The sequence below is a fragment of the Cnephaeus nilssonii genome, assembly GCF_951640355.1.
Source record: "Cnephaeus nilssonii genome assembly, chromosome: Y".
Classification (NCBI taxonomy): domain Eukaryota; kingdom Metazoa; phylum Chordata; class Mammalia; order Chiroptera; family Vespertilionidae; genus Cnephaeus; species Cnephaeus nilssonii.
This window is the reverse complement of record NC_137096.1, coordinates 3,525,041-3,551,767: the sequence shown is the minus strand read 5'-3', so window position 1 is coordinate 3,551,767 and position 26,727 is coordinate 3,525,041. Positions and strand designations below refer to the sequence as shown.

Here is a 26,727-nt window from a genome sequence, read left to right as displayed (position 1 = left end):
ACACAGACAATGGGGTAGTGAGGGCCTGGAGTGGGATAGGAGTGAGCTGGAAGAAGTTAATGGAAGAAGTTAATGGGGGGAGGAGACATATGTAATACTTTCAACAATAAAGATTTAAAAAAATTAGCTGTCAGTAACATGATAAGCAAGAATAGTTTGACAGACTAGGGGTTTGATGGTGGAGAATTAATTAAGAATTAATTACTAGATCCTTAATTAAGAAAAGGAGAACTGTAATCCACATTACACAAATAATGGGGCAGCAGGGGGCAGGGATCTGTTTTTGTGGTTAAGAAACTTACCCTACCTGGAAACAAAAATAAAAAATAGAAATGGAGATACAGCATTCGATTCTTTGCTTATTGTTTCTCTGTTGCTGAAATAGTTTCTATTTTAGGAGTGTAAAAAGCCCCCTGAAGCCTTCGGCTTTGAGCAGGCTACTCAGGAGTACACTTTGCAGAGCTTTGGTGAAATGGCTGATTCCTTCAAGGCCAACTACTTCAACATGCCTGTACATGTATGTGATTATGGGATGGGGACATAGAGGTTGATGTCTGTCATGGAGATGGGCTGAAGTATAGTGGGTATGATCGTTTTCTACACCTTATTATTACAGATGGTACCTACAGAACTTGTGGAAAAGGAATTCTGGAGGTTGCTGAGCAGTGTTGAGAAGGATGTGACAGTTGAATATGGAGCAGACATTCATTACAAAGAATTTGGAAGTGGTTTCCCTGTAAGCAGTAGCAAAGGAAACCTGTCCTCTGAGGAGGAGGTAATATGATTGATAATTCATATTAAGAGTAAGGCTAGGAAAGTCATTTTTGTATTTTGAAAGCCTCTGTCCTCTTGAAAGTCCTTCCTCATAGTGTTATTTTCATTGATGTTCTGTCAGTGACCCAGAATTTTGGATAGGCACAATTACCACTTCTCCCTCCTTGCATTCTGGATGTCCATAGACACAAGAACATTATGATGCCTTGGAATTATCAGTTAGGTTCCACAGTGGTCCTTCAGCTTTCCTTAAATGTAAGTATTAGAAGATTACCACATTCTGGTTATCTGCATGATAGAGAAAAACAAGTGCTATGACCACTTTAGTTATATTTGTACTTGAAAGTACTAGGAACGTATCAAGAAATATATTCATTGCTTATACTCATTTGCACACTAATACAGAAACCACTAATTTCATCCTTTAATAAAGCTAATCTCTTGTATAGATCAAGATGCATTTGGATGTCCAAAGTTGTAATTAATCACATTAGATATTCCTGCTCATATACAGAGCCAAACAATTTGATGGATGAAGCAACCAATCCTATATAATAAAGAGGTAATATGCAAATTGACCATCACTCCAATACACAAGATGGTCGCCACAAAATGGCCGGCAGGGGAGGGCAGTTGTGGGTGATCAAGCCAGCAGGGGAGGGCAGTTAGGTGTGACTGGTCCTGCAGGGGAGGGCAGTTTTGGGGGACCCAGGCCTGCAGGGGAGGGCAGTTAGCGGTGAGCGGGCTGGCAGAAGAGGGCAGTTGCGGGGAACCAGGCCTGAAGGGGAGGGAAGTTGGGGGGACGAGGCCAGCAGGGGAGGGAAGTTAGGGGTGACCTGACCAGCAGGGGAGGGCAGTTAGGGGCAATCAGGCTGACAGGGGAGCAGTTAGGTTTCAATCAGGCTGTCAGGGGAGTGGTTAGGGGGTGACCAGGCTGGCAGTCAGGCGAGCCATTGGGAGCCAGCAGTCCTGGATTGTGAGAGGGTTTTCCAACAGCCCTCAAGGCGTCCCAGATTGTAGAGGGTGCAGGCTGGGCTGAGGGACACACACACACACACACACACACACACCCGTGCACCAGTTTCATGCACCGGGCCTCTAGTTTGGGGATAAGAAATAAAAATAACCAGTTTCATATATTGGAATTAAACCTTTTTATAATTTTTGTTTTACCATCTTAGCCAGAGTATCTAGCCAGAGTCAGAGAATTAGCAATTGACTTTGTATATAGATTGACCTAACTGTAAGCTTTATGGATCCAATTGGTCCAGATAGTAAAAGTAGTTGCTTAAGAAGATAGAAATTTTCACTTTTTAAGTATATACTAGAGGTGAAGCAACACTCCCAATTGTTGTCCCCTGTAGGCCTGGTCCCCCCCAACTGCCCTCCCCCGCTGGCCTGGTCACCCCTAACTGCCCTCCCCTGCTGGCTGGTCACCCCAAACTGCCCTCCCCTGCAGGCCTGGGTCCCCCCCAACTATCCTCCACTGCAGGCCTGGTCCCTCCCCTCAACGGCCCTCCCCTGCTGGCCATCTTGTGGCAGCCATCTTGTGTCCACATGGGGCTAGCCATCTTAGACCACATGGGGGCAGCCATCTTGTGTCTTGGAGTGACGGTCAATTTGTCTATTAATCTTTTTTAGATAGGATATTGTCTTACTATATACATGTGTATAAAAGCACTTGTAGAGCCTTTTTATAATGAATAGATTGCTCAGGTTTTGTTTTTTTGTTTGTTAATACTCACCAAGATTACTGTTTACACTGGTCCTTAGAGTGGAAGAGAGGCAGGGAGAGGGAGAGAGAGATATCTAGTGGTTGCCTTCCACATCTGCCTTGAATCAGCAACTCAGTAGGCACCTTTGACCAGGAATGTAACATGACTCTTTGGTGCTTCAGCTGATGTTCCAACCACTGAGGAACACTGGCTAGGGCTCAGTTTTGTTTTTTAATAGAAGTATCCTATCTAATAATGAGGAAATATGCTAATTGACCATCATGACCTCACAAAGATGGGGGCGCCCACAGCCAAAAGATGGCGGCACTCAGTCCCTTCAGTCCCACCAATCTGCAAGTGCTCGGTACAGCCAGGTCCGCCCCCGGGTGGATTACGCCTCTCCTCGTGCCTGCCTCCAGAGTCCCCCAGTCCCCTCATCCCCCAGCCACCCAGGGTCAGCCCAAGGGCAAGCCTTGGATGACAACTGCCCAGCTTCCCAGGGCTGGCCCGAGGTGCAGGCAAACCTCAGATGATGCCTGCCCAGCCACCCAGGGTGGGCCCGAGGTGCAGGGAAGCCTTGGATGGTGGCTGCCCAGCTGCCCAGGGCCGCCTGAGGCTAAGGTTAACCAGGGCTGACCGAGGCTTCCGCTGCCAGAAGTGTGATGGGGACGTTGCCTTCCCCTGATCGCTGGGTCACCTCCCACCTCTGAGGACTCCCGGGTTGTGAGAGGGGGCAGGCTGGGCTGAGGGACACCCTCTCCAGTGCATGAATTTTCATGCATGGGTCTCTAGTCTATGTATATAAAAGTCTAATATGCAAATTGACCTTGTGGAAGTTTGATTGGGAGACAGATCACTCACTACAATGTGCGCTGACCACCGGGGATGGCACAGAATGAAGGGAGGCCCCGGTTAGCATCTGGCAGCTGGGGGAGGGTGGCCCTGGCCAGCAGCCAGAAGGCCCTCCCTGATCAGCCCAGATCGCCAGCCAGGCCTAGGGACCTTAACTGTGTATGAATTTCGTGTACCAGGCCTGTAGTCCTATATAATAAAAGCCAAGCAATCAAATGGCAGAATGACCAGAACGAACAGTCAACCAGTTGTTATGACTCACACTGACTACAGGGGCAGATGCTCATTGCAGGAGCTGCCTCCTAGTGGTCATTGTGCTCCTACAGCAGGAGCAGCTGCTCAGAGGGCGGGTCTGCAGTTGCTTGGCTAGAATCAGCGGTGCTCCCGCAGTGGGCCAATCCCCCTATGCATAAACTAGAGGCCCTGTGCATGAACTCGTGAACTGGTAGGGTCCCTCGGCTGGGCCGGCAATTGGGGGCTGACCAGCTGGGGAGAGACTGCGGGAGGTTGGGCGGTGGGGGAGGGACTGCAGGAGCTTGTCCGGCTGGGCAGGGATTGCGGAAGGGCTTTAGAGTGTGTCCGGCCTACCTCATCCAGTCCCAATTGGGGCCAAGGAGGGACCCCGGGACCCCAGGAGGGCTTCAGGGTGTGTTTGGCCCATTTCACTCAGTCCCAATAGGCTGGATCCCAGTAGCAAGCTAACCTACCAGTCGGCGTCTGCCCCCTGCTGGTCAGTGTGTGTCATAGTGACTGGTGGAATGGTCGAATGAACGGTCAGACACTTAGCACATTATGCTTTTATTATATAAGATTGTGGAAATTTGAAAATATAAATGAAGGAAAGGAAAGGAAACAATTCATGGCCTTCCCTATTAACACTTTGGTGTTCTTTGAATTGCTTTTTGGAAATTAGAAGAAATTAGTCATGATATTTTGAAACTGTAAAAGAATCACATGGAATCCCTTTATTAGTTATAAAACATAATGTTAAATATCTTTGAACCACATTTGAACCTAAGAGAGAGATAGAAACATCAATGAGAGGGAAACGTCAACATGATTGACTCTCTCCTGCACGCTTCCTGCTGGAGATTGAGCCCACAATCGGATGTGTGCCCTGACCGGAATTGAATGGCAACCACTTAGTGCATAGTCCAATGTTTAACCACTGAGACGTACTGGCCACCTGCTTACAGGTTTAATATGTCAAGTTTTTCATTATTGTGTAATCCTACGTGATATACTACTGTATAATCCTATATAATGAAAGTCTAATATGTAAGTAGTTTGACATGCTATGACGTGCACTGACTACCAGGGGGTGGCACGGAACATGGCAGGTGTTGGCGATACAGCGCTAGCAGCGGACAGCAGTAGAGGTGCTGCCAGCCCCGACGAGAGTGGAACTGCAGCGGGATGGTGGAGCAGGTGAGTGGGTGGCGCCAGGCCAAGGCCAGGACCCAATTGCCCCACCGATTGTCCTGCAGACAGCGACCAGCAACGATGGCAGGGGGCGGGGCTGCCACCCAACTCCCAAGCACTGAGGGAGCCAGGCTGAGGGCCTGGCCTTGACCTATCGCCCCACAGACAGCAACCAGCGTCTGGCAGGCTCTGATCACCCAATCAGTGCCAGGCCCTGGGCTGGGACGGGGAACTGGAGGTAGGGGGTGGCAACCAACCTCCTGCGGCACCCAGGAAGGGGGCTGCAACCTCTTGCCAGCTACCTGGAGGCGGGGGTGATGGGTACAGAGTTGGGGTAGTAATGTGGGTTGTCTGCCAAGCTCGCTCTCACTCCCCGTTACTCTACTCCAGACGCCAGGGCTTGTGTACCAGGGGAGGCCCTGTTCTCACCTGCTGGACGTCCACAAGGACCCCGGCTTTCACCCGCACTGCCTCTTCTGGGTGAGCCGTGTCACAGCCGCTGGGACCACAGGGGCCGGTTGGACTCCCCATGGGTTTGCGCAGGAGCCGGTCTGCGAGGCTGGCAGAAGAGAACGCGCTGCCCATCCGGATACCGAATCCCACACTGTGCCCCAGCCTGCAGCGTCTGGCCACGCTCACCGCACCTTGGCATGGGAACTCTGGCGCTGTGACTCAGGCAGATGGGGGCGTGTGGGGGTCTGGGGGCCCAGGTGCTACCCAGGGCCCAGGGGTCAACTGGAACCTGTCCTTCCATGCTAGATGCTCACGCTTCAATCGCCAGGCAAGCCTAGGGGCTGCACCTGTGCAAAAATTTCATGCACCAGGCTGCTAGTAGTATTTACCTATTTTCCTGTTGGATTGCTCCCAATATTTGATCCTTATTGAGAGCAGATGAATGTTTCTTCTGAAGGAAGAAATTTTGGGTTTATATATTTGGAACAGGATTGTGGTTCAACCAAGTAATAGACCAGTGAGAGAACTAGTTATTCATGTCTTCACTTTTTTATTAGGTTATTACTAGTTTTCATGTCTTCACTTTTTTATTAGGTTATTACAAGCATATACTTTATATTGTTAGCAAACTGTTAACATAATTATATGAGCCTCGGGTACTAACACAATAAGTAAGTAAAACGTGCAAATGTATATGTAGATATGTGAGTACATGTAGTATTTTTGCGTATAATATCTTCTTCCACAATGAGGTTGTAGTATAATCAATTTTATAACTATTATAAAACAAATATAGTGGTCTTTTTCTTGCCATTGGCTCTCATTACAATTGGTTTCTCAATTCCTACATCATGTTTCTACTTGGTGTGTATTTTTCTGTATACTTAGACTTTTCATGTATTTCTTATAAGTAACAAAAGATTTTTTTAGCAATCCAAGTAAAGAGTTTTTACATTTTAACTGAGTCAGTTTTCACTCATTGTGAATACTGATAATTTGCACACATTCTTTTCTATCTTAGGACTTAATTTTCCAGTTTTTTAGGTTTGTTTGTATTTTTTTGGCCATTTCCCCCCTATTTCATTGTTAATTACCCCTTAGTTTAGTGATTACATATATCTATATATATAAAATAAGGGACCATTATGACCAGTTGACTGAACAACCAGTTGACCGTTTGCTGTGACATGCACTGACCACCAGGGGGAAGACGTTTAACACCGGAGCTGCTCCCTGGTGGTCAGTGAGCTCCCACAGACCATCTCCTGCAATCCCTTGCACTGGCAAGTGGCCAACCTACTGTGGTCCCTCACCGCAGCCGGCTGGTCCTGATAGGGACTGGATGAGATGGCCCCAATCAGCCCCAATCGCAGGCCAGGTCTAGGGACCCCACCCGTGCATGAATTCATGCACCGGGCCTCTGTTATGAATATAAATGTGTATATATACATATTGCTTAATACTTTGTTTTAAATGTAACTCAACCTTTAAATTTATTTGGTTCGTTTTTCACTCTCAAGCAGTATTTGACTATTACTATCCTGTTCCCCTCTCTTCTAATGTGTAAAATATTTTTGCTTTTTTTGTTATTTTTTATCTTAAATATGCTTTATTTTCCTGATACACATTGCATTTTAAAGTGATTTTTTTCCTTTCTTCTACAGACTGCATTTTTAAAAATAAGTCTTTATTTTTTAAAGTATTATATATGTCCCCTTTTTCCATCATATCCCTCTCCAATCCTTCTTCCTCCCAAGCCCTCACCACCCTACCATCTGTGTCCATGGGTTATGCACATATACACATGAGTTCATTGATTGATCTCTCCCCTCCCCTCCACCCATCTCTGCCTTCCCTCTGAGGTATGACAGTCTGCCCCGACCCGCGGGGCAACAACACGGACACCAGAGACGAACCTAAGAGAATGAGACAAACAAGGGACGCGGAGAATGGAGGCAAGACAAATGGGTTTCTGATCAAGCCTCAAATTTTTATTCTTACAGCGGTGCCTTATATCCAAGTCAGGGAGTGGGAGGTGGGGCGCGGGGAGTGAACTGTGGACCTATCAGTGCTTGCCAGCAGGGGCTGCAGGCAGGGGAGGGGGTATGAGGAAGTTCTAGAAGGGGAGATGTCTAGGAGGGATAGGGGCTGAGCGGATCATGTGGACTTAGATAATTTGGCTAAGGTCGTAAAGGGTGTTGACTATAGATAAAGGATGGGGCGGTTGAAGGGCAGCTATGCGAAGAATGCTTTGTCCTCAGGCATGAGGAAGTAAGCCAATGGTGAGGACTAAGTTTCCATGAGGTTCTGTTTCATTAGCTTACTGAAATAATGTTAGAATTAATTTGTCATTGACTCTTGGCTCCTGACATCTCCTCCCTCTCTGTTTAAGAGAAGGGAGTGGGCCTTAACCAACCGGGGAGACATTGACCTGGTTCCTCCCGTGGGCTTTGTATGCCCACCGTGTGTGGCTCTTGACATCTTTTGGGGAGGAGAGGCAGAGCCATTATTTTTATTGATGTCAACCTCTATGCAAACCAGGTGTACTCTCAGGGAAATCCAGAGGAGGTTGAAAATGTTTGAACCTTCCCTTGCAATGCTTTGCTCTGCACCCGGTTTGATACCCATACCTCTGGCTCTGGCCAGAGCGTAGGTAAGCATCCCTCTGGTTAAGATGCTGTCCCCGTAGGGAAGGAGCGAGTCTGGGTCTGGAGGTTTTCGCGCTCTTGGTAAACCGAGTCCCACCTATCGGCCATTTCCAGGCGTTGATAGTGAACCTGGATGGGTTTTACTAAAGCTGAATCTATTTGCTATTTTACAAGGTCGGTTATTTTTCTAAATGCCCAAGGGCCAAATGTCTTCATGGCTGGAGCATTCCTGTTAATTCCTCTCTGTTGCAGGAGTCCCCATGGTCTAGGAGTTGTTTTCTGAAAATATACAAACACATTCTCGACCAAAAGTTAATAAAGGAATATTTTCTATAAATTTTACTTGGGATCCTTTATTTTTTGCCCAAACAATTTTCCTTTGGCTTATTTTGACACCATATATGTTTTTCATGGGTGTCCTGCTGTATGAAAATTAATTTTCAAAGTAAAAATTTTTTTCTAGATGTAATTTACTTACAGGATATTTTTTCTTACATGGTATTTTTCCACTATCCCCCTTTTTTATTTAATTCTTAGGAGGCTTTGGAAGATTTTTATAACGCAGTCTTGATAACTTTAAATTTTAATTTTTGCACAAAATATGACTGCTTTAGGTTCATTGCATGTTAAGTAATTTTACCATGAAATGAACTATCAATAGAAATTTTGGTTAATACTTTAGGAACAGCTTTTGTACAATTACATTTTCTTGAATATTTACTTATTTTCAATTAGCCAATTTAAATTAATCTGAAAACTTGACTATTTTACTGTCAAATTTAATACTCATTAAATAACAACAATCTTAGTTTACTCAATAAATATTAATGGAAAGGATTATTTTGCATCCTTGAGAAAGCCCTGAGCATTTCTGGATTTAGGCTGGATTTTGATATAGGGCAGCTGCCATCACAGCAAACTCTCTGTTGCCTGGATCCCAATCCAAACTGGGCCAAGTCTCTTTCTGTTATCTGGGTCCAGATCTGATCTGGGCCAAGTCTCTGTATGTTGCCTGGGTCCCGATTTAAGCTGGCATGGGAAGCGCGAAGCAGCCATGGGGCAGGAGAACTCCCTCAGAAGGGGTGAGTGTTCAAGCCCCTGCAATGTTGGGGGGGTGAGGTTCTGTGCCCCACCTCTGTTGACCCCCAAGTTCTCTCCTGATGGCCCCTCTGCGACTGTGCCTGTCTTAGGTTGTTCCTCCCTTGAGGAATCTTACCCGTCTCTGGCTAACCAGCCATCCTCCGGGGCCAAGCAGGGTGATGTGAGGTTCAGTTCTGTCTCCTTGGTAGCCTACGCCCCTATGGCCTCCATGCCCAGCACCTGCCTTGGGATCCCCTCGCCTGCTGGTGGGGCCCTGGCATTGATCACAGATCTTGGGGTACCCAGGTTTCTTCTCCAGGGAGGGCCCATCTCACGCCATTGGGCGAGAGACAGATCCATGGTACCAGTCATTATGAGGCTTTAACCTCAGCATGAACAGAAAACTCAGGCAACAGCTATGGGCAATTGGATTGTGAGAAGAGGGTCCCTCTTGGCAAAAAGAGCAAGAAGGGTCAATATAGAATGCTCAAATGCTTTCCCAAGGGGCCTTCCACACAGTGGAAGGGATTAAATTCTTTCATGTCCTTTTTAAATTGCTGCCAAACATTCAAAGAATTAATTTGTAAGTTTGGGATAATTGTACAATGTGCTGTTGTAAAATATCAAAAATTATAATGAAATTGTAAAATATCATGTAAGAATATTCTTTGTTCTAGGCCATGGCAATTCAATCTCAAACTGGCTATCAATTTATTTTGTACACAAAAGGTTTTAACCAGTTAAAGTCTCCTAATAATTTCTAAAAGTCATTTAATCTTTTCTTATCTACACCTTCTGAGGTCTGATGCATTGATTATCAATTACAATCTCTGATGTTTGAAGGAAAACTCTATTTTCTCCCAAAATAATCTGCAGGCTATAGAGAGTTTCATTTAAGGATCTTTGGCTTTCTTTTTACAACAAGCAACCTGTATGGTTACAGCTTGAAAGGCAAACCTCAGGCGACTAGCTAGCTATATTACAAGTATTCTTACAGTAAGGCTGACTACTAATTTACTTTCAGATTTAACATTTTAATAACAATTTTCAGTTTATACTGTAAATGTTAGTGAAATAGAATTTAAAATCTTAAAATTTCTTTTTTATAAATTTATAATTATATTTTTAAAGTATCCTCTTAGGCTTATTTGAATATACAGAGGAATCATGGGAAGCCTTCAGTAACCCTTTTAGAAAACTTATTTAAATTGCTTACAAAGACATTGGCTTATTTAAAGGAAGGGGACTGGCCTTTGTTATTACAAGATGGTGGGCAGTAACCACGTGGCCAGAGAGGCAGGCAAGATGGCGGCTGCCTCACAAGCGGCAAATGTTGCCCCACCTCTAGCTTAATTAAGAATGTAGGCGGCTACAATGGTGGCTTCCAATCTGTTCTTAAATCAATTATTTAAACATTGGCTTTTCATGTAACTTAATTTATATGAGACATTGATTATATTTTAAAAATCCAATTTATAAGGTAACTTAAGTAGATATCTTTAATTTAAAAAGCAAAGAAACCTATTCAGTAAAACTTATTTGATACTTTATTGTTCTAATCCAAAAGTATAAACAGTGTCCCACCTCCAGCCGATCCAAAAATGCAGGCTGCTTGAGGCTTTTGTCTTTTTAGAAATTCTACTGCTGTTGAAAATGTTGGCTATATTTAAATATATTGTTTTTGCCCTTCTAACAGGCAAAAACTTTGATTATTTTATAAAGCTTTCCATGAAGAGAGAATAGACTTTTGAAATACATTTAAGGGCCTGTGAAATGTCTTAAAAGCTATTCTCAAAACCTTGAAATACCTTGGAAAGGTCAAACATATAATATATATATATGTATATATATGATTTAAAGATTATATACTTGAATTACCTTAAAGAATATCAATTAAATTTAAACTGTATCACAGAATTAACTCTCTTTTTTAAATCAGACCAAGAAGTAACATGTTTTGAATTCCTAATTATTTAAGAGAAAACATTTTATTTTCTCAAAAATTAAGTTGCTATACTCTAGGCATTTAGTTACCACAATTATGTAAGTTCTCCCAATTCAATCTGAACCTTAAACTTCCAGAGTTTGTAAGTCAAATATTTAGCAGTTCTTTATTAATAACCCTTTATATTTTTAAGAATAAATTTTAAAATCTAATAGTTAACTTTAAATCATGTTTTTTCTGGCTGGGGTTGGCCTAGCCACTTGACCTTTTCTGGGAAGGTCAGCTAGCAAAAGGTGTAGCCATTGAAATGCAAATGAACATTCTTTAAAAATGGCCGCTGGCGGGAACCAGCCCACCTACACGCTAGGGGAAGGGCGCGTCCATCCCTCCCTCCATAAAAAAGGGTGTAGTTTTAAAACCTTTTAATGGAGAGTAAAGAGACCTTAAACTTTCAGAGCTTTAAATCTTAGATAGCAAAATTAAATACTTAGCATTTCTCAAATCAATAATACTTTTACATTTTTAAGGATACATTTCAAACAAAATATAAGGCATAGTCAATTAATAGATTAATTAATTATAACATCTAGACTTCATACTAGGCATACTCAGATCAACATTTCAGTATTATCTACTTCCTGGGGGTTACTTGCCTCGGGGTGGGTAATTTCAAAAGAAGTTACTTTAAATCACCTTGGGAAACCAGCCTCTATTTCTCTCCCCGGTTCATCTCCGCCATCTTTAAGGCCAAAATAGTCTCGGGTTTTTATTCTGTACACAGAAAAAGGTCAAGTCCAGCTCAAAACTATGTGCACTTGTTTTTAAACTGGTCTTTTCCCTTTGCATGTGCACAGAAATCCCGGATGCATTTATGAATTTGTAAAAGCTTTAAGTCATTAGCTGGAAAATAAATAAAGATGACAAAGATGAGGCCTTTCAAAGTGGCTTTCTTGGGGAGTGGCGTCCATATTGGATCACCACGTGTCTCCCTTCCCCCACATCCTGCTTGCTCTGGGGGGAAGATTCAGTAATGGTCTGGCATCTACTGTTTTTATTTTATTTACTTTTTTCAATTTTTTTTTATTTTTATTTTTAAGGAAAGAAAAGATTTTTAAGATAAAGAATTATTGGCAGTTGCTGAAAAGTTTCTTTTATTCTTTTTTACTTGGTTACAAGTAGTTTACACGTGGAGGCAGAAGAGGTGCAGATGGTATTCTTAGAGACTTGCACCCTTCCATTGCAGGCTGTAACCCACTTAGACATTCTTAAACTCTCCTGTGCTGAATCAAGGCCATCAACAATTAAAATAGGAATTTTCTCTGGACCAAAAGTCTCATAATAATCCTGAAGGGCGTGTGGAAGGGGGACGGGAGTTTTCTTTAAGAATTTCCTCCCCCGTTTTAATAACTTCCTGAACGTCAGGGTCATGTGAGTGGATTTTCAGCATGTCATTAATTAAATTCCAATAGGAAAAAGTACGTTACAGGAATTTTTTCAGGGCCAAAGGCTTGATAAAAATCTTGTAAAGCATCTCCTACTCTAACCCATCGTCTATGATTGATGGTTCCTCCTAGGGGGAACCAGGGAAGGGTATCATGAATAAAGTCAAAAGATTTCTTGAGATCCTTCTTTTTAACCCTTACTCCTCGTGTTCTGAGGGAATGCTTGAGGCTATCAAGGAACATTTCATGACTACTCAGTGAATGCCCCATATCTGGTCGGCTGGATGGCTTTTTAGGTAATTATCCTCTCCCACCTAAGCCTCCGGGCTGTATAAACCCCACGCCAGGTCAGCCTGACTTTTCTCGCCAACTGTGAAATCAAAGCGGAACTTTCACCTTTCAATATTGCTCTTTACTCCCTTGCTTGCGTGAAACAGTCGGTAGGTATAATCCGCCTACTCGGACCCTCATAGACAAGGAAGATCCCTGATGTCCCCCGTCCCTTAGGAACGGGGGAGGTGAACTCCTCGTGGTTGAGTCTATGAGGTGAACGACCTTTTGTTCGTAGCAAGCTCAAGGTTTGGAGAGCAAATTTACTCAGTGAGAAATTCACGACAGAGAAATCAAGCAGGGATACTAGGTCAGGTGATTCAGAGTTGTCACTACCGAGACTGGGTACCCTTAACTCTTCCCCAATACGGTGAGGTGACTGCTTATTAGTGGGCTAGAGGAATTGACCCGAAAAGCCAATAATAACAGCCGAGCAGAGAGGGGTGAAAATGCTCTGAAATTCTTGTTTGTAAAATCATCTACTTACCTTACTCCGATCTGACTCGCGGCGGGTGCGCGGCGATCTAGGGCGGAATTTAATCCGAGGGTCGCGGAATTTAATCCGAAGGTCGCGGAATTTAATCCGAAGGTCGCGGAATTTAATCCGAAGGTCGCGGAATTTAATCCGAGGGTCGCGGAATTCAATCCGAGGGTCGCCTGGCCAGGCCTTTCCAGTGGATGTTCTCGTCGGAGGGTCTCTAGACCACGTTGGGCGCCATTTTGCCCCGACCCGCGGGGCAACAACACGGACACCAGAGATGAACCTAAGAGAATGAGACAAACAAGGGACGCGGAGAATGGAGGCAAGACAAATGGGTTTCTGATCAAGCCTCAAATTTTTATTCTTACAGCGGTGCCTTATATCCAAGTCAGGGAGTGGGAGGTGGGGCGCGGGGAGTGAACTGTGGACCTATCAGTGCTTGCCAGCAGGGGCTGCAGGCAGGGGAGGGGGTATGAGGAAGTTCTAGAAGGGGAGATGTCTAGGAGGGATAGGGGCTGAGCGGATCATGTGGACTTAGATAATTTGGCTAAGGTCGTAAAGGGTGTTGACTATAGATAAAGGATGGGGCGGTTGAAGGGCAGCTATGTGAAGAATGCTTTGTCCTCAGGCATGAGGAAGTAAGCCAATGGTGAGGACTAAGTTTCCATGAGGTTCTGTTTCATTAGCTTACTGAAATAATGTTAGAATTAATTTGTCATTGACTCTTGGCTCCTGACAACAGTCCAGTTGATGTCTCCATTTCTCTGGGTCTATTTTTGTTCATTAGTTTATGTTGTTCATTAGATTCCAAATATGAATGAGATCATGTGATATTTATCTTTCTTTGGATTATTTTGCTTAACATAATGCTCTCTAGTTGCATCTTTGCTATTGCAAATGTTAAAAATTCTTTCATTTTTACAACTGTGTAGTATTCCATTGTGTAGATGTACCACAGCTTTTTAATCCACTCATCTGCTAATGGACACTTAGGCTGTTTCCAAATCTTAGCTATGGTAAATTGTGCTGCTATGAACATAGGGGTGCATATATCGTTTCTGAGGTCTTGGGATATATCCCTAGAAGTGGAATCACTGGGTCAAATGTGAGTTCCATTTTCAATTTTTTGAGGAAACTCCATAATGTTTTCCATAATGTCTGCACCAGTCTGCATTCCCATCAGCAGTGCACAAGGGTTCCCTTTTCTCCACATCCTCGCCAGCACTTGTCATTTGTTGACTTGTTGATGATAGCCATTCTGACAGGTGTGAGATGGTATCTCATTGTCATTTTGATTTGCATCTCTCAGATGATTAGTGACTTGGAGCATTTTTTTGATGTTTTTTTTTAAATCTTTATTGTTAAGATTATTACAGTTGTTCCTCTTTTTTTCCCCCCATAGCTCCCCTCCACCTGGTTTCTACCCCACCCTCTGCCCTTACCCCCTTACACTGTCCTCATCCAAGGGTGTACGATTTTTGTCCAGTCTCTTCCCGCACCCCCCACACCCCTTTCCCCCCAAGGATTGTCAGTCCACTCCCTTTCTATGCCCCTGATTCTATTATATTCACCAGTTTATTCTGTTCATCAGATTTTTTATTCACTTCATTTTTAGATTCACTTGTTGATAGATATGTATTTGCTGTTCATAATTTTTATCTTTATCTTTTTCTTCTTCCTCTTCTTACAGAATACCTTTCAGCATTTCATATAACACTGGTTTGGTGGTGATGAACTCCTTTAGCTTTGTCTTATCTGGGAAACTATCTGACCTTCAATTCTGAATGATAGCTTTGCTGGGTAGAGTAATCTTGGTTGTAGGTTCTTGTTATTTATCACTTTGAATATTTCTTGCCACTTCCATCTGGCTTTCATAGTTGCTGTTGAGAAATCAGCTGAGTCGTATGGGTACTCCCTTGTAGGTAACTAACTGTTTTTCTCTTGCTGCTTTTAATATTTTCTCTTTGTCTTTTGCTCTTGGCATTTTAATTATGATGTGTCTTGGTGTGGTCCTCTTTGGATTCCTTTTGTTTGGGGTTCTCTGCGCTTCCTGGTCTTGTAAGTCTATTTCTTTCACCAGGTGGGGGAAATTTTCTGTCATTTTTTCTTCAAATAGGTTTTCAGTATCTTGCTCTCTCTCTTCTTCTGGCACCCCAATAATTCGGATGTTGATGCGCTTGAAGTTGTCCCAGAGGCTCCTTACACTATCTTCATATTTTTGGATTCTTTTTCCTTTTTGCTTTCCCAGCTGGGTGGTTTTTGCTTCTTTGTATATCAAAACTTTGACTTGAGTCTTCCGATCCTCTAGTCTGCTGTTGGATCTCTGTATATTATTTTTTATTTCAGTCAGTGTATACTTAATTTTAATTGGTCCATTTTCACATCCTCGAGGGTCTCACTAAATTTATCGGTCTTTTCTAGAAAATTCTTGAGAAACCTCAAAACCGTGGTTTTGAACTCTATATCCAGTAGTTTGCTTTCCTCCATTTCTTTCACTTATAACCTGTTTCTTTGTCTCCGCATTTTGGCCACTTCCCTGAGTTTATAGAGTGGCTTTGTGTGGTAGGTGTCCTATAGGGCCCAGTGGCTCAGCCTCCCCAGTTACCTTGGTGCATCCCTTCGTGGGCTTTGTGCACAGTCTTGTTGTAGTTAAGCCTTGATTATTGTTGGTATCACTGGGAGAAATTGACCTCCAGGCCAATTGACTGTGAGGATCAGCTGTGTCTACAATGGGAGAACTTCTGTGCTGGAGACACCCTTATGAGGCAAGACTTGCTTCAGTGGGGCTTTGGTGCTCACTGAGTCTGCCCCCTGAGTGTGTCCCTTATGGATCTGATGAGTTGTAATCTGGATGGTCCTACTCTGACCCCTGGGTACACTGGCTCTTGAATCTCCAAGGAGGTGCAAATTTAGCTTCTGACTGAGGCCACTCTGCAGGAGCTACGGAGAGATCTGCAGATTCCTCTTCTTTGTTTGGGTTTTGGAGGTGCCCAGATTAGGCCCAGCTGTGAAGCAGTGCAAGCTGCTGCAGGGCTTTGGGCCTACTTTTGGATGTTCTGGGTCTCTAACTCAGCTGCAGTTTGATAGGTAAGTTTAGATTTCAAAGGACCAGGCCATTCATCTGCAAAAGCCTCTGTGCACAGCTTTGATGGGGCTGAGTCTCAGGATGGAGCAATCAGCAATGGCTTCCCGTCAGCCCTGCCCTAATTGGCCCCTGTGTCTCAGTGTCCCTTGGTAATTGCTGCAAGCACCTCTGAGAGAAAGCCGCCCTCGAGTTCTGCCCGATGCCAGACAGTCCAGTTTCTCCCTGTATGAGTCTGGGTCCCCAGAGTCTTGCCCGGAACTGAAGTTCAGAGCAGTTGGGTGCTTGTCTCCCTCCAGCTTGAAAAAGCCAGCCGCGTACTTAGTTGCCAGACCTCCGTGCGCACGCCTTAGTACTCTGCCTTCTGCACCTCCTCTGAGTCTCAGTGTGCTTTTTTCTCTTTCCTTCTAGTTGTAGAATTTCTACTCAGCCAGTCTTCCTGTGGTTCTGGATGATGTCCATTTTGTCTTTTAGTTGTAGTTTTGAAGTTCTTGTGTGAGGCGGCAAGTTCAGGTGTTTACCTATGCTGCCATCTTGGTTTCTCTCCGAGTATTTTTTTAATAAGTCGCTTGGCCTTCTGATTGTCCATTTTGGTGAAGTGCCTATTTAGGTTCTTTTCCCATTTTTAATTAGAATGTTTGTCTTCCTTTTAATAAGTTGTATGAGTTTCCTGTAAATTTTGGAAGTTAACCCCTTATTGGATGTATCATTGGCAAGTATGTTCTCCCATGCACTGGGCTATCTTGTTATTTTGTTGATGGTTTCTTTTGCTGTGCAGAAGCTTTTTATTTTGATACTAGAGGTGCATTGCATGAAATTCGTGCATGAGGGGGTATCCCTCAGCCTGACCTGCACCCTCTCCAATCTGGGAGCCCTCAGGGGATGTCCTACTGACAGCTTAGGCCCACTCCCCATGGTTCTTTACTCTCTTCAGAGCCTGCCTGCTCCCACACCATGGCGACGGTAGAGCAGGCCATGCTGGGTGCTGCCTGCGGGTTGCGCTTCACTGCTCCCGGGTTGCTGAGGCTGTGCTGGGTGCTGCTTGCGACCATGCTTGCCTGCTCTTGGTTCGCCGTGGCGACGGCCAAGCAGGCCATGCTGGGAGCTGTCTGTGGCCCTGCTTGCCTGCCCACGGGTTGCCTCGGTGAGGGCCAAGCAGGCCATGCTGTGAGCTGCCTCCTCACTGCTGTCAGTCTCCATGGAGGCATTGAGGTTAATTTGCTTACTCACTCCTGATTGGCTGGTGGGCATCCTGAAGTGATGGTCAATTTGCATATTTCTCTTTTATTAGTGTAGATAGTCCCATTGGTTTAATTTCTGCTTAGTTTACATTGTCCTAGGAGATGTATCTGTAAATATTGCTATGAGAGATGTCTGAAATTTTGCTGCTAATGGCTTTTGGTAGGATTTTGATGGTTTCACATCTTACATTTAAGTCTTTTATCCATTTTGAGTTTATTTTTGTGTATGGTATAAGTTGGTAGTCTAGTTTCATTTTTTTGCATGTATCTGTCCAATTTTCCCAGCACCATTTATTGAAGAGACTGTGTTGACTTCTGTTCCACTGGTCTATATGTCTGTTCTTGTGCCAGTACCAGACTGTTTTGAGAACAGTGGCTTTGTAATACAGCTTGATATCTGGTATTGTGATCCCTCCTACTTTGTTCTTCTTTCTCAGGATTGTTGCGGCTGTTCAGGTTTTTGGAGGCCTGGATGGGTGGTGGTGAGGCTGGGCTCCTAATCGCAACAACTCTCACCTTCAAGATCAACATCCTTTTTTTAAATAAAAACTCACAATAATGTGGGATTAAAAGCATCATACTTCAACATAATAAAAGACTTATATACCAAACTTACATACAACAACATACTCAATGAGCAAAAACTAAAACCATTTCCCCTAAGAACACTAACAAGACAAGGTTGCCCACTTTCACCACTCCTCTTCAACATGCTACTTGGAAGTGCTAGCCATAGCGATCAGACTAGGAGAGGAAATAAAAGGCATCCAAATTGGTGAAGAAATAAAACTCATTTTTGCAGGTGACATGATAAGGTACATAGAAAACCCTAAAGACGCCATTAAAATACTGCTAGTTTTAATAAATGAATTCGGCAACATAGCAGGATGCAAAGTTAACACCCAGAAATCTATTGCATTTTTATACACCAATTAGAGGCCTGGTGCATGAAAATTTGTGCACTCGAGGGATCCCTCAGCCTGACCTGCGCTCTTATACAGTCTTGGAGCCCTTGGGGGATGTCCACCTGCTGGCTTAGGCCCATTCCACAGGGAAAAGGGCCTAAGCTGGCAGTCAGACATCCCTCACGCAGCCTGGGAGCCCTTGGGGGTTGTCCGACTAACAGCTTAGAACAGAGAGCGAACCTAAGCCATTAGTCGAACATCCTTAGCACTGCCACGGAGAGGCTCCCGCCACTGTCCTGGCCAGCCATGAGACATGGCTGAGTGGTGCTCCCCTGTGAAAGAACACTGACCACCAGGGGTCAGCTCCTGCATTGAGTGTCTGCCCACTGGAGGTCACTGCATGTTTTTTTTTCTTTCCAATTTTTTTTATTAAGGTATTATATGTGTACATATCTTACCATTGCCCCCCCCACCCCACTCCCATATATGCCCTCAACCCCCAGAGTTTTGCGTCCATTGGTTATGCTTATATGCATGCATACAAGTCCTTTGATTGATCTCTTACCTCCCCCACCTCTCCCTAACCTTCCCCCTGTAATTTGACAGTCTGTTTGATGCTTTACTGTCTCTGTATCTATCTTTTTGTTCAATTTTATAATGTTCTTTGTTATCCATAAATGAGTGAGATCATGTGGTATTTTTCTTTCATTGACTGACTTATTTCACTTAACATAATGTTCTCCAATTCCATCCAGGTTGCTGCAAATGATGAGAATTCCTTCTTTTTTATGGCAGCATAGTATTCCATTGTGTAGATGTACCACAGTTTTCTGATCCAGTCATCTGCTGACGGGCACCTAGGCTGTTTCCAAATCTTAGCTATGGTGAATTGTGCTGCTATGAACATAGGGGTGCATATATCCTTTCTGATTGGTGTTTCTAGTTTCTTCGGATATATTCCCAGGAGTGGGATTACTGGGTCAAATGGGAGTTCCATTTTCAGTTTTTTGAGGAAACTCCATACTGTTCTCCACAGTGGCTGCACCAATCTGCATTCCCACCAGCAGTGCACGAGGGTTCCTTTTTATCCGCATCCTCGCCAACACTTGTCGTCTGTTGATTTGTTGATGATAGCCATTCTGACAGGTGTGAGATGGTACCGCATTGTTGTTTTGATTTGCATCTCTCGGATAATTAGTGACTTTGAGCATGTTTTCATGTGTCTCTTGGCCTTCCTTCTGTCTTCTTTTGAAAAGATTCTATTTAGGTCTGTTGCCCATTTTTTTATTGGATCATTTATCTTCCTTTTATTAAGTTGTATAAGCTGCCTGTAGATGTTGGAGATTAAACCTTTATCAGTGATGCCATTTGCAAATATGTTCTCCCATGCAGTGGGCCTTCTTGTTGTTTTGTTGATGGTTTCTTTTGCTGTGAAAAAGCTTTTTATTTTTATGTAGTCCCATTTGTTAATTTTCTCTTTAGCTTCCATTGCCCTAGGGGCAGTGTCAGTGAAGAATTTCTTTTGGCATATGTCTGAGATTTTGCTGCCTGTGGATTGCTCTAGTATTTTTATGGTTTCCCGTCTTATGTTTAAGTCCTGTATCCATTTTGAGTTTATTTTTGTGTATGGCGTAAGTTGGTGATCAAGCTTCATTTTTTTGCATGTATCTGCCCAATTTTCCCAACACCATTTATTGAAGAGACTGTCTTTATTCCATTGTATGTTCATGCCTCCTTTGTCAAATATTAATTGAGCATAGTGGTTTGGGTGAATATCTGGATTCTCTATTCTGTTCCATTGATCTATATGTCTGTCCTTGTGCCAGTACCAGGCTGTTTTGAGAAGAGTGGCTTTGTAATACAGCTTGAAATCTGGTATTGAGATCCCTCCTACTTTATTCTTCTTTCTCAGGATTGCTGTGGCTATTCGGGGTCTTTTTTTATTCCAGATGAATTTTTGGAGAGTTCTTTCAAGGTCTGTGAAATATGCCGTTGGTATTTTAATGGGGAGTGCATTGAATCTATAGATTGCTTTGGGTAGTATGGACATTTTAATGATGTTGATTCTACCAATCCATGAACATGGTATGTTCTTCCATCTGTTTACGTCTTCCTCTATCTCTTTTTTCAGTGTCCTGTAGTTTTCCGTGTATAGGTCTTTTACCTCCTTAGTTAAGCTTATTCCTAGGTATCTTAATTTTTTTGGTGCGATGGTAAATGGGATTGCCTTTTTAGTCTCTCTGTCTGTAAGTTCACTATTGGTGTATAGAAAGGCCATAGATTTCTTGGCGTTAATTTTGTATCCTGCTACATTGCCGAATTCATTTATTAAGTCTATTAGTTTTTTGACGGAGTCTTTCGGATTCTTTATGTACAATATCATGTCGTCTGCAAATAAAGACAGCTTTACTTGTTCTTTTCCAATTTGGATGCCTTTTATTTCTTCTTCTTGTCTAATTGCAATGGCTAATACTTCCAGTACTATGTCAAACAGGAGTGGTGAGAGTGGGCATCCCTGTCTTGTTCCTGTTCTTAGGGGAAATGTTTTTAGTTTTTTTCCATTGAGTATGATGTTTGCTGTGGGTTTATCATATATAGCTTGTATTATGTTGAGGTATGAGCCTTTTATTCCCATCTTGTTGAGAGTTTTTATCAAGAAAGGGTGTTGGATTTTGTCAAATGCTTTTTCTGCATCAATTGATATGACTATGTGATTTTTATCTTTCAATTTGTTTATGTGATGTATCAGGTTTATTGATTTGCGGATATTGTACCATCCTTGCATTCCTGAGATAAATCCTACTTGGTCATGGTGTATGATCTTTCTGATGTACTGCTGGAGCCGATTTGCTAGAATTTTGTTGAGGATTTTGGCATCTATGTTCATGAGGGATATTGGTCTGTAATTCTCTTTCATTGTGTTGTCTTTATCTGGTTTTGGTATTAGGGTGATGCTGGCTTCATAGAAGGAGCTTGGAAGTGTTCCGTCCACTTGAATTTTTTGGAATAGTCTGAGGAGGATAGGTTTTAGTTCTTCCTTGAATGTTTGGTAAAACTCTCCTGTGAAGCCATCAGGCCCCGGGCTTTTGTTTGCCGGAAGCTTTTTGATGACGGCTTCAATTTCGTCCATAGTTATTGGCCTATTGAGCTGTTTAGATTCTTCTTGATTGATTTTTGGAAGGTTATATTTTTCTAGGAATATGTCCATTTCCTCCAGGTTGTCCAGTTTGTTGGAATAGAGTTGTTCGTAGTATTTTGTAACAATCCTTTGTATCTCAGAAGGGTCTGTTGTTATTTCACCTCTTTCATTTCTGATTTTGTTTATTTGGGTCCTCTCTCTTTGCTTCTTGGTGAGCCTGGCTAGAGGTCTATCAATCTTGTTTATCCTTTCAAAGAACCAGCTCTTGTTTTTGTTGATCTTACGTATTGTTTCTTTGGTCTCTATGTCATTTATCTCCGCTCTGATCTTTGTTATTTCCTTCCTTCTGGTTACACTGGGCTTTTCTTGCTGCGCTTTTTCTAGCTCTTTGAGTTGTAGGGTTAAGTAATTTATTACCATTGTTTCTTGTTTTTTGCAATAGGCTTGTAGAGCTATGAACTTCCCTCTCAAGACTGCTTTCGCTGTGTCCCATAGATTTTGGATTGTTGTGTTTTCATTGTCATTTGTTGCCATGATGTTTTTTATTTCTTCCTTGATCTCTCTGGTGACCCAGTCCTTGTTTAATAGCATGCTGTTTAGTCTCCATGTGTTTGATTTCTTTGGATTGTATTTATTGTAGTTGATTTCCAGTTTTATGCCACTGTGATCTGAGAAGATGCTTGATATAATTTCTATCTTCTTGAATTTGAAGAGACTTTGCCTGTGACCCAGCATATGGTCTATCTTTGAAAATGACCCATGTGCACTTGAGAAGAATGTATATTCTGTGGCTTTGGGGTGAAATGTTCTGAAGATGTCAATTAATTCCATCTGGTCTAGTGAGTCATTTAGGATTGCTGTTTCTTTGCTGATTTTTTGTTTAGAGGATTTGTCCAGTGGTGATAGTGGGGTATTAAAGTCTCCTACTATGATTGTATTGCTATTAATCTCTCCCTTGATATCCTCCAGGAGTTTTCTTATGTATTTGGGTGCTCCTATATTGGGAGCGTATATGTTTACCAGAATTATTTCTTCTTGTTGGATTTCTCCCTTTAGTATTATGAAGTGGCCTTCCTTATCTCTTGTTATGGCATTTACTTTGAGGTCTATTTTGTCAGATATAAGTATTGCTACCCCAGCTTTTTTTTCATTTCCATTTGCCTGAAAGATATTTTTCCATCCCTTCACTTTCAATCTGTGTGAGTCTCTTGTTCTGAGGTGGGTCTCTTGTAGACAGCATATACATGGGTCGTGTTTTTTTATCCATTCAGCTACTCGATGTCTTTTGATTGGAGCATTTAGTCCGTTTACATTTAAAGTTATTACTGAAAGGTATTTGTTTGCAGTCATATCTATTTTTGTGTCTGTATTCCTTCTTACCTGTTTATTTCTTCTTTTTACAGTATTCCCTTTAGCAATTCTTGCATTGCTGGTTTGGTGGTGATAAACTCCCTGAGGCTTTTTTTGTCTGCAAAGCTCCTGATTTCCCCTTCAATTTTGATTGATAGTCTTGCTGGATATAGTATTCTTGGATTCAGTCCTTTGCTTTGCAACACTTTGTATACCTCCTTCCATTCACTTCTAGCTTGTTGTGTTTCTGATGAGTAATCATTTGACAATCTGATGGGTGTTCCTTTGTAGGTAACTCTCTGTCTCTCTCTTGCCGCCTTTAGGATTCTCTCTTTATCATTTATATTTGCCCTTGAAATTATGACATGTCTTGGTGTGGGTCTTTTGGGGTTGATCCTGCTTGGGACTCTCTTTACTTGCGTAACTTTTATCTTTCCCATATCCGGGAAGTTTTCTGTCATTATTTCTTCAAATAGATTTTCTAATCCCTGCTGCTCTTCTTGTCCTTCTGGCAGCCCTATTATACGCATGTTACTTCGTTTCATGTTGTCCTGAAGCTCCCTTAGGCTTTCCTCCTGCTTTTTAATTTTTTTCTCCAATTGCTGTTCAGATTGAGCTTGTTTCTGTACCTGATCTTCTAACTCACTAATTCGGTCCTCTGCTTCTTGTAGTCTACTGTTGAAACTTTCCATGGTGTTTTTGATTGTAGCTATATCACTTTTCATTTCTTCCTGATTCTTGCATAAGTTGTTGATTTTCTCATCCATCCGATGTATAAATTCCACGACCATTACTCTGAACTCCTTTTCGGTCATGTTGCAAGCTTCAGTTTCACTAATTTCCTTTCTTGGCGACTCCACATTTTCTTTCCTCTGTGAGTTATTTCGTTTCCCCATTCTGGCTATTACCAGGAAGCTCAAGTTTCCGTTTGCGTGGACCTGGGCCGAGTGCTGTGGGGACTTCGCTCCACCCGAGTTTCACTGAAGTGCTCTGACAATAGGACGTGTGGCTGCCTTTGGTTGGTGGGAACCAGACTTGCCCAGGGTCAGTGTCCCCAGTGTTCCGTGTGGTCTCGTGTGCACACTTGGAATCAGGGGCCCTGTCTGCACCACACTGTTGGTATGCGCCGAAAATGAGTTCCTTAGGATGTGCCAGGAGTCAGAGTTTCCCTGTGTCTGCACCAAGACTCGAGTGTTAAAGTCTCTGTTGTCTTGTGCGGTTTCTCATTGAGAATCAGGGTCCCTGTGTGTGCACGCACCAACAATTGGGGTCGCTGTCTCTTAGTGTGAATGCGCTGTGAGTCAGGGATCCCAGGCAGCTGTGTCCGGCGTGCCAAATTCCCTGAAGTGGAGCTGCGTCCTGTGTGTGCTCTCTCTACTGAGCCAAACCGGCTAGAGCGCACATTCTTAAAATCCTGAAGGTGAGCTGGCTCCGTGGTGCACTCTCCCAGAGTCCCGGAAGGGGGGCGGAGTCCGTCCTGCGCGCCAACTTCCCCAAAGGGAAGCCCTTCTGTGCACGCTCTAAGATTCCCAGAAGGGGGAGCTGTGACCCGCAAGCCAAATTCCCCGAAGGGGAGCCCTCTGTGCGCACTGACAGATTTCCCCGACGGGGAGCTGCTCTCACTGCATGTTATAGCAACCAGTCATTGCTGTTGTCCCACTGTTAGGGTCAATTTGCACATTATCCTTTTATTATATAGGATTATTATATAGGACTTGAGGCCCGGTGCACGAAATTCGTGCACGGTGGGGTGTTGTCCCTCAGCCCAGCCTTTACCCTCTCCAATATGGGACCCGTGGAGGGATGTCCGACTGCCCGTTTAGGCCCGATCCGTCGGACATCCCTCTCACAATTCAGGACTGCTGGCTCCCAACTGCTTGCCTGCCTGCCTTCCTGATTGCCCCTAACCGCTTCTGCCTGCCAGCCTGATCACCCCCTAACCACTCTGCTGCCAGCCTGTTTGCCCCCAACTTACCTCCTCTGCCGGCCTGGTCACCCCTAACTGCCCTCTCCTGCAGGGTTGATCACTTCCAACTGCCCTCCCTTGCAGGCTTGGTCCCTCTCAACTGCCCTCCCTTGCAGGCAGCGTGCCTCCCAACTGCCTTCCCTTGCAGGCCGGTTGCCTCCCAACTGCCCTCTCCTGCTGGCCATCTTGTGGTGGCCATCTTGTGTCCACATGGGAGCAGGATCTTTGACCACATGGGGGCAGCTATATTGTGTGTTGCAGTGATGATCAATCTGCATATTACTCTTTTATTAGATAGGATAGAGGCCTGGTACAGGGGTGGGGGCCAGCTGGTTTGCCCTGAAGGGCGTCCCGGATCAGGCGGGGGTTCCCTTGGGGTGTGGGGCGGCCTGAGCGAGGGGCCTGTGATGGTTTGCAGGCCGGCCACATCCCCTGGCAACCCAAGAGGAGGCCCTGGTATCTGGAATTTATTTTCCTTCTACAATTGGAACTTTGTAGCCTGGAGCAGAGCCAAGCCTGGGGCTCCCTCTGAGGCCGGCAGCCATTTGTGTTGGGGTTATAATTGAAACTTTGTTGCCTTAAGCGGGTGGGCCCGGCCAGGGTGTGCGGAAAGCTTTGCTTCCCGTGTTGCCGGCGGCAACCCTGGCCTGCTCTCTCAAGCTCCATTCTGCCGCATTTGTTTGAATTTGTTTACCTTCTATAATTCAGACTTTGTAGCTTGAGTGGAGGCTTAGGCCTGGCAAGGGCAGGTGGAAAGCTTGGCTTCCTCTGTTACCTAGGAAACCTTGCTGTCTGTGGCTGTAGCCATCTTGGTTTGGGTTAATTTGCATACTCGCTCTGATTGGATGGTGGGCGTGGCTTGTGGGCGTGACTTGTGGGTGTGTCGGAGGTATGGTCAACTTGCATATTTGTCTATTATTAGATAGGATAATGAACTCTCAGAAAGGGAAATTAAACCAACAATCCCATTTACCATTGGAAAAAAAAATTAAGATACTTAGGAATAAACTTAACCAAGAAGGTAAAAGACCTGTATTCAGCCCTAACCGGTTTGGCTCAGTTGATAGACTCAAGGGTTCCAGGTTCGATTCCCTTCAAGGGCATGTACCTTGGTTTGTGGGCACATACTAAGTAAGGAGTGTGCAGGACGCAGCTGATCGATGTTACTCTCTCATTGATGTTTCTAACTCTCTATTCCTCTCCCTTCCTCTCTGTAAAAAATCAATAAAATATATTTTAAAGAAAAGACCTGTATTCAGGAAAACTACTGGACATTGAAAAAAACAGATAGAGGAGGACAGAAACAAATGGAAGAATATACCCTGCTAATGGATTGGTATAATCAACGTCATTAAAATGTCCATACTACCCAAAGCAATCTATAAATTTAATGTAATCCCCATTAAAATACCAATGGCATGTTTCACAGATCTAGAACAAACTCCAAAAATTCATCTGGAATAAAAAAAGACTCCGAATTAGCTGTAGCAATCCTGAGAAAGAAGAACAAAGTTGGAAAGTTCACAATACCAGGTATCAAGCTATATTACCAAGTCACGGTTCTCAAAACAGCCTGGTCCTGGCACAAGAACAGACATAAGACCAATGGAACAGAACAGAGAACCCAGAAATCGACACAAAACAATATGCTCAGTGTGCATTCTTAATATTTTTATCAGTTTACATTTTCATGTTTCATATAGATTTGGTCACATGTATACCTTTTGTTTGTTTACCCTTCTTGAAACCCCAATCTTTTTTTTTGTGTGCTATTTTTACTTCCATAGTAAATTCTTTCAAAATTTTGCAAATTGAGATTTTAAATATTTTTTATTTGACTAAAAAAATGTGTTCCTTTAGCTTTATTCTTAAGTAAGTATTTTTCTGGCAATGTACAAATCT

The 26,727-nt window shown here is 43.5% G+C and overlaps 1 protein-coding gene across 1 annotated transcript in view; it reads left to right on the top strand.

Moving 5' to 3' along the window:
• The window catches only part of LOC307096494 (lysine-specific demethylase 5D-like), a 67,733-nt gene that overhangs the window by 14,241 nt on the left and 26,765 nt on the right, over positions 1 to 26,727 (top strand). The window contains 2 exon segments of the mRNA XM_079766161.1: positions 398 to 517; positions 617 to 775. Of these exon segments, the coding sequence (XP_079622287.1) occupies positions 398 to 517; positions 617 to 775 (279 nt within the window).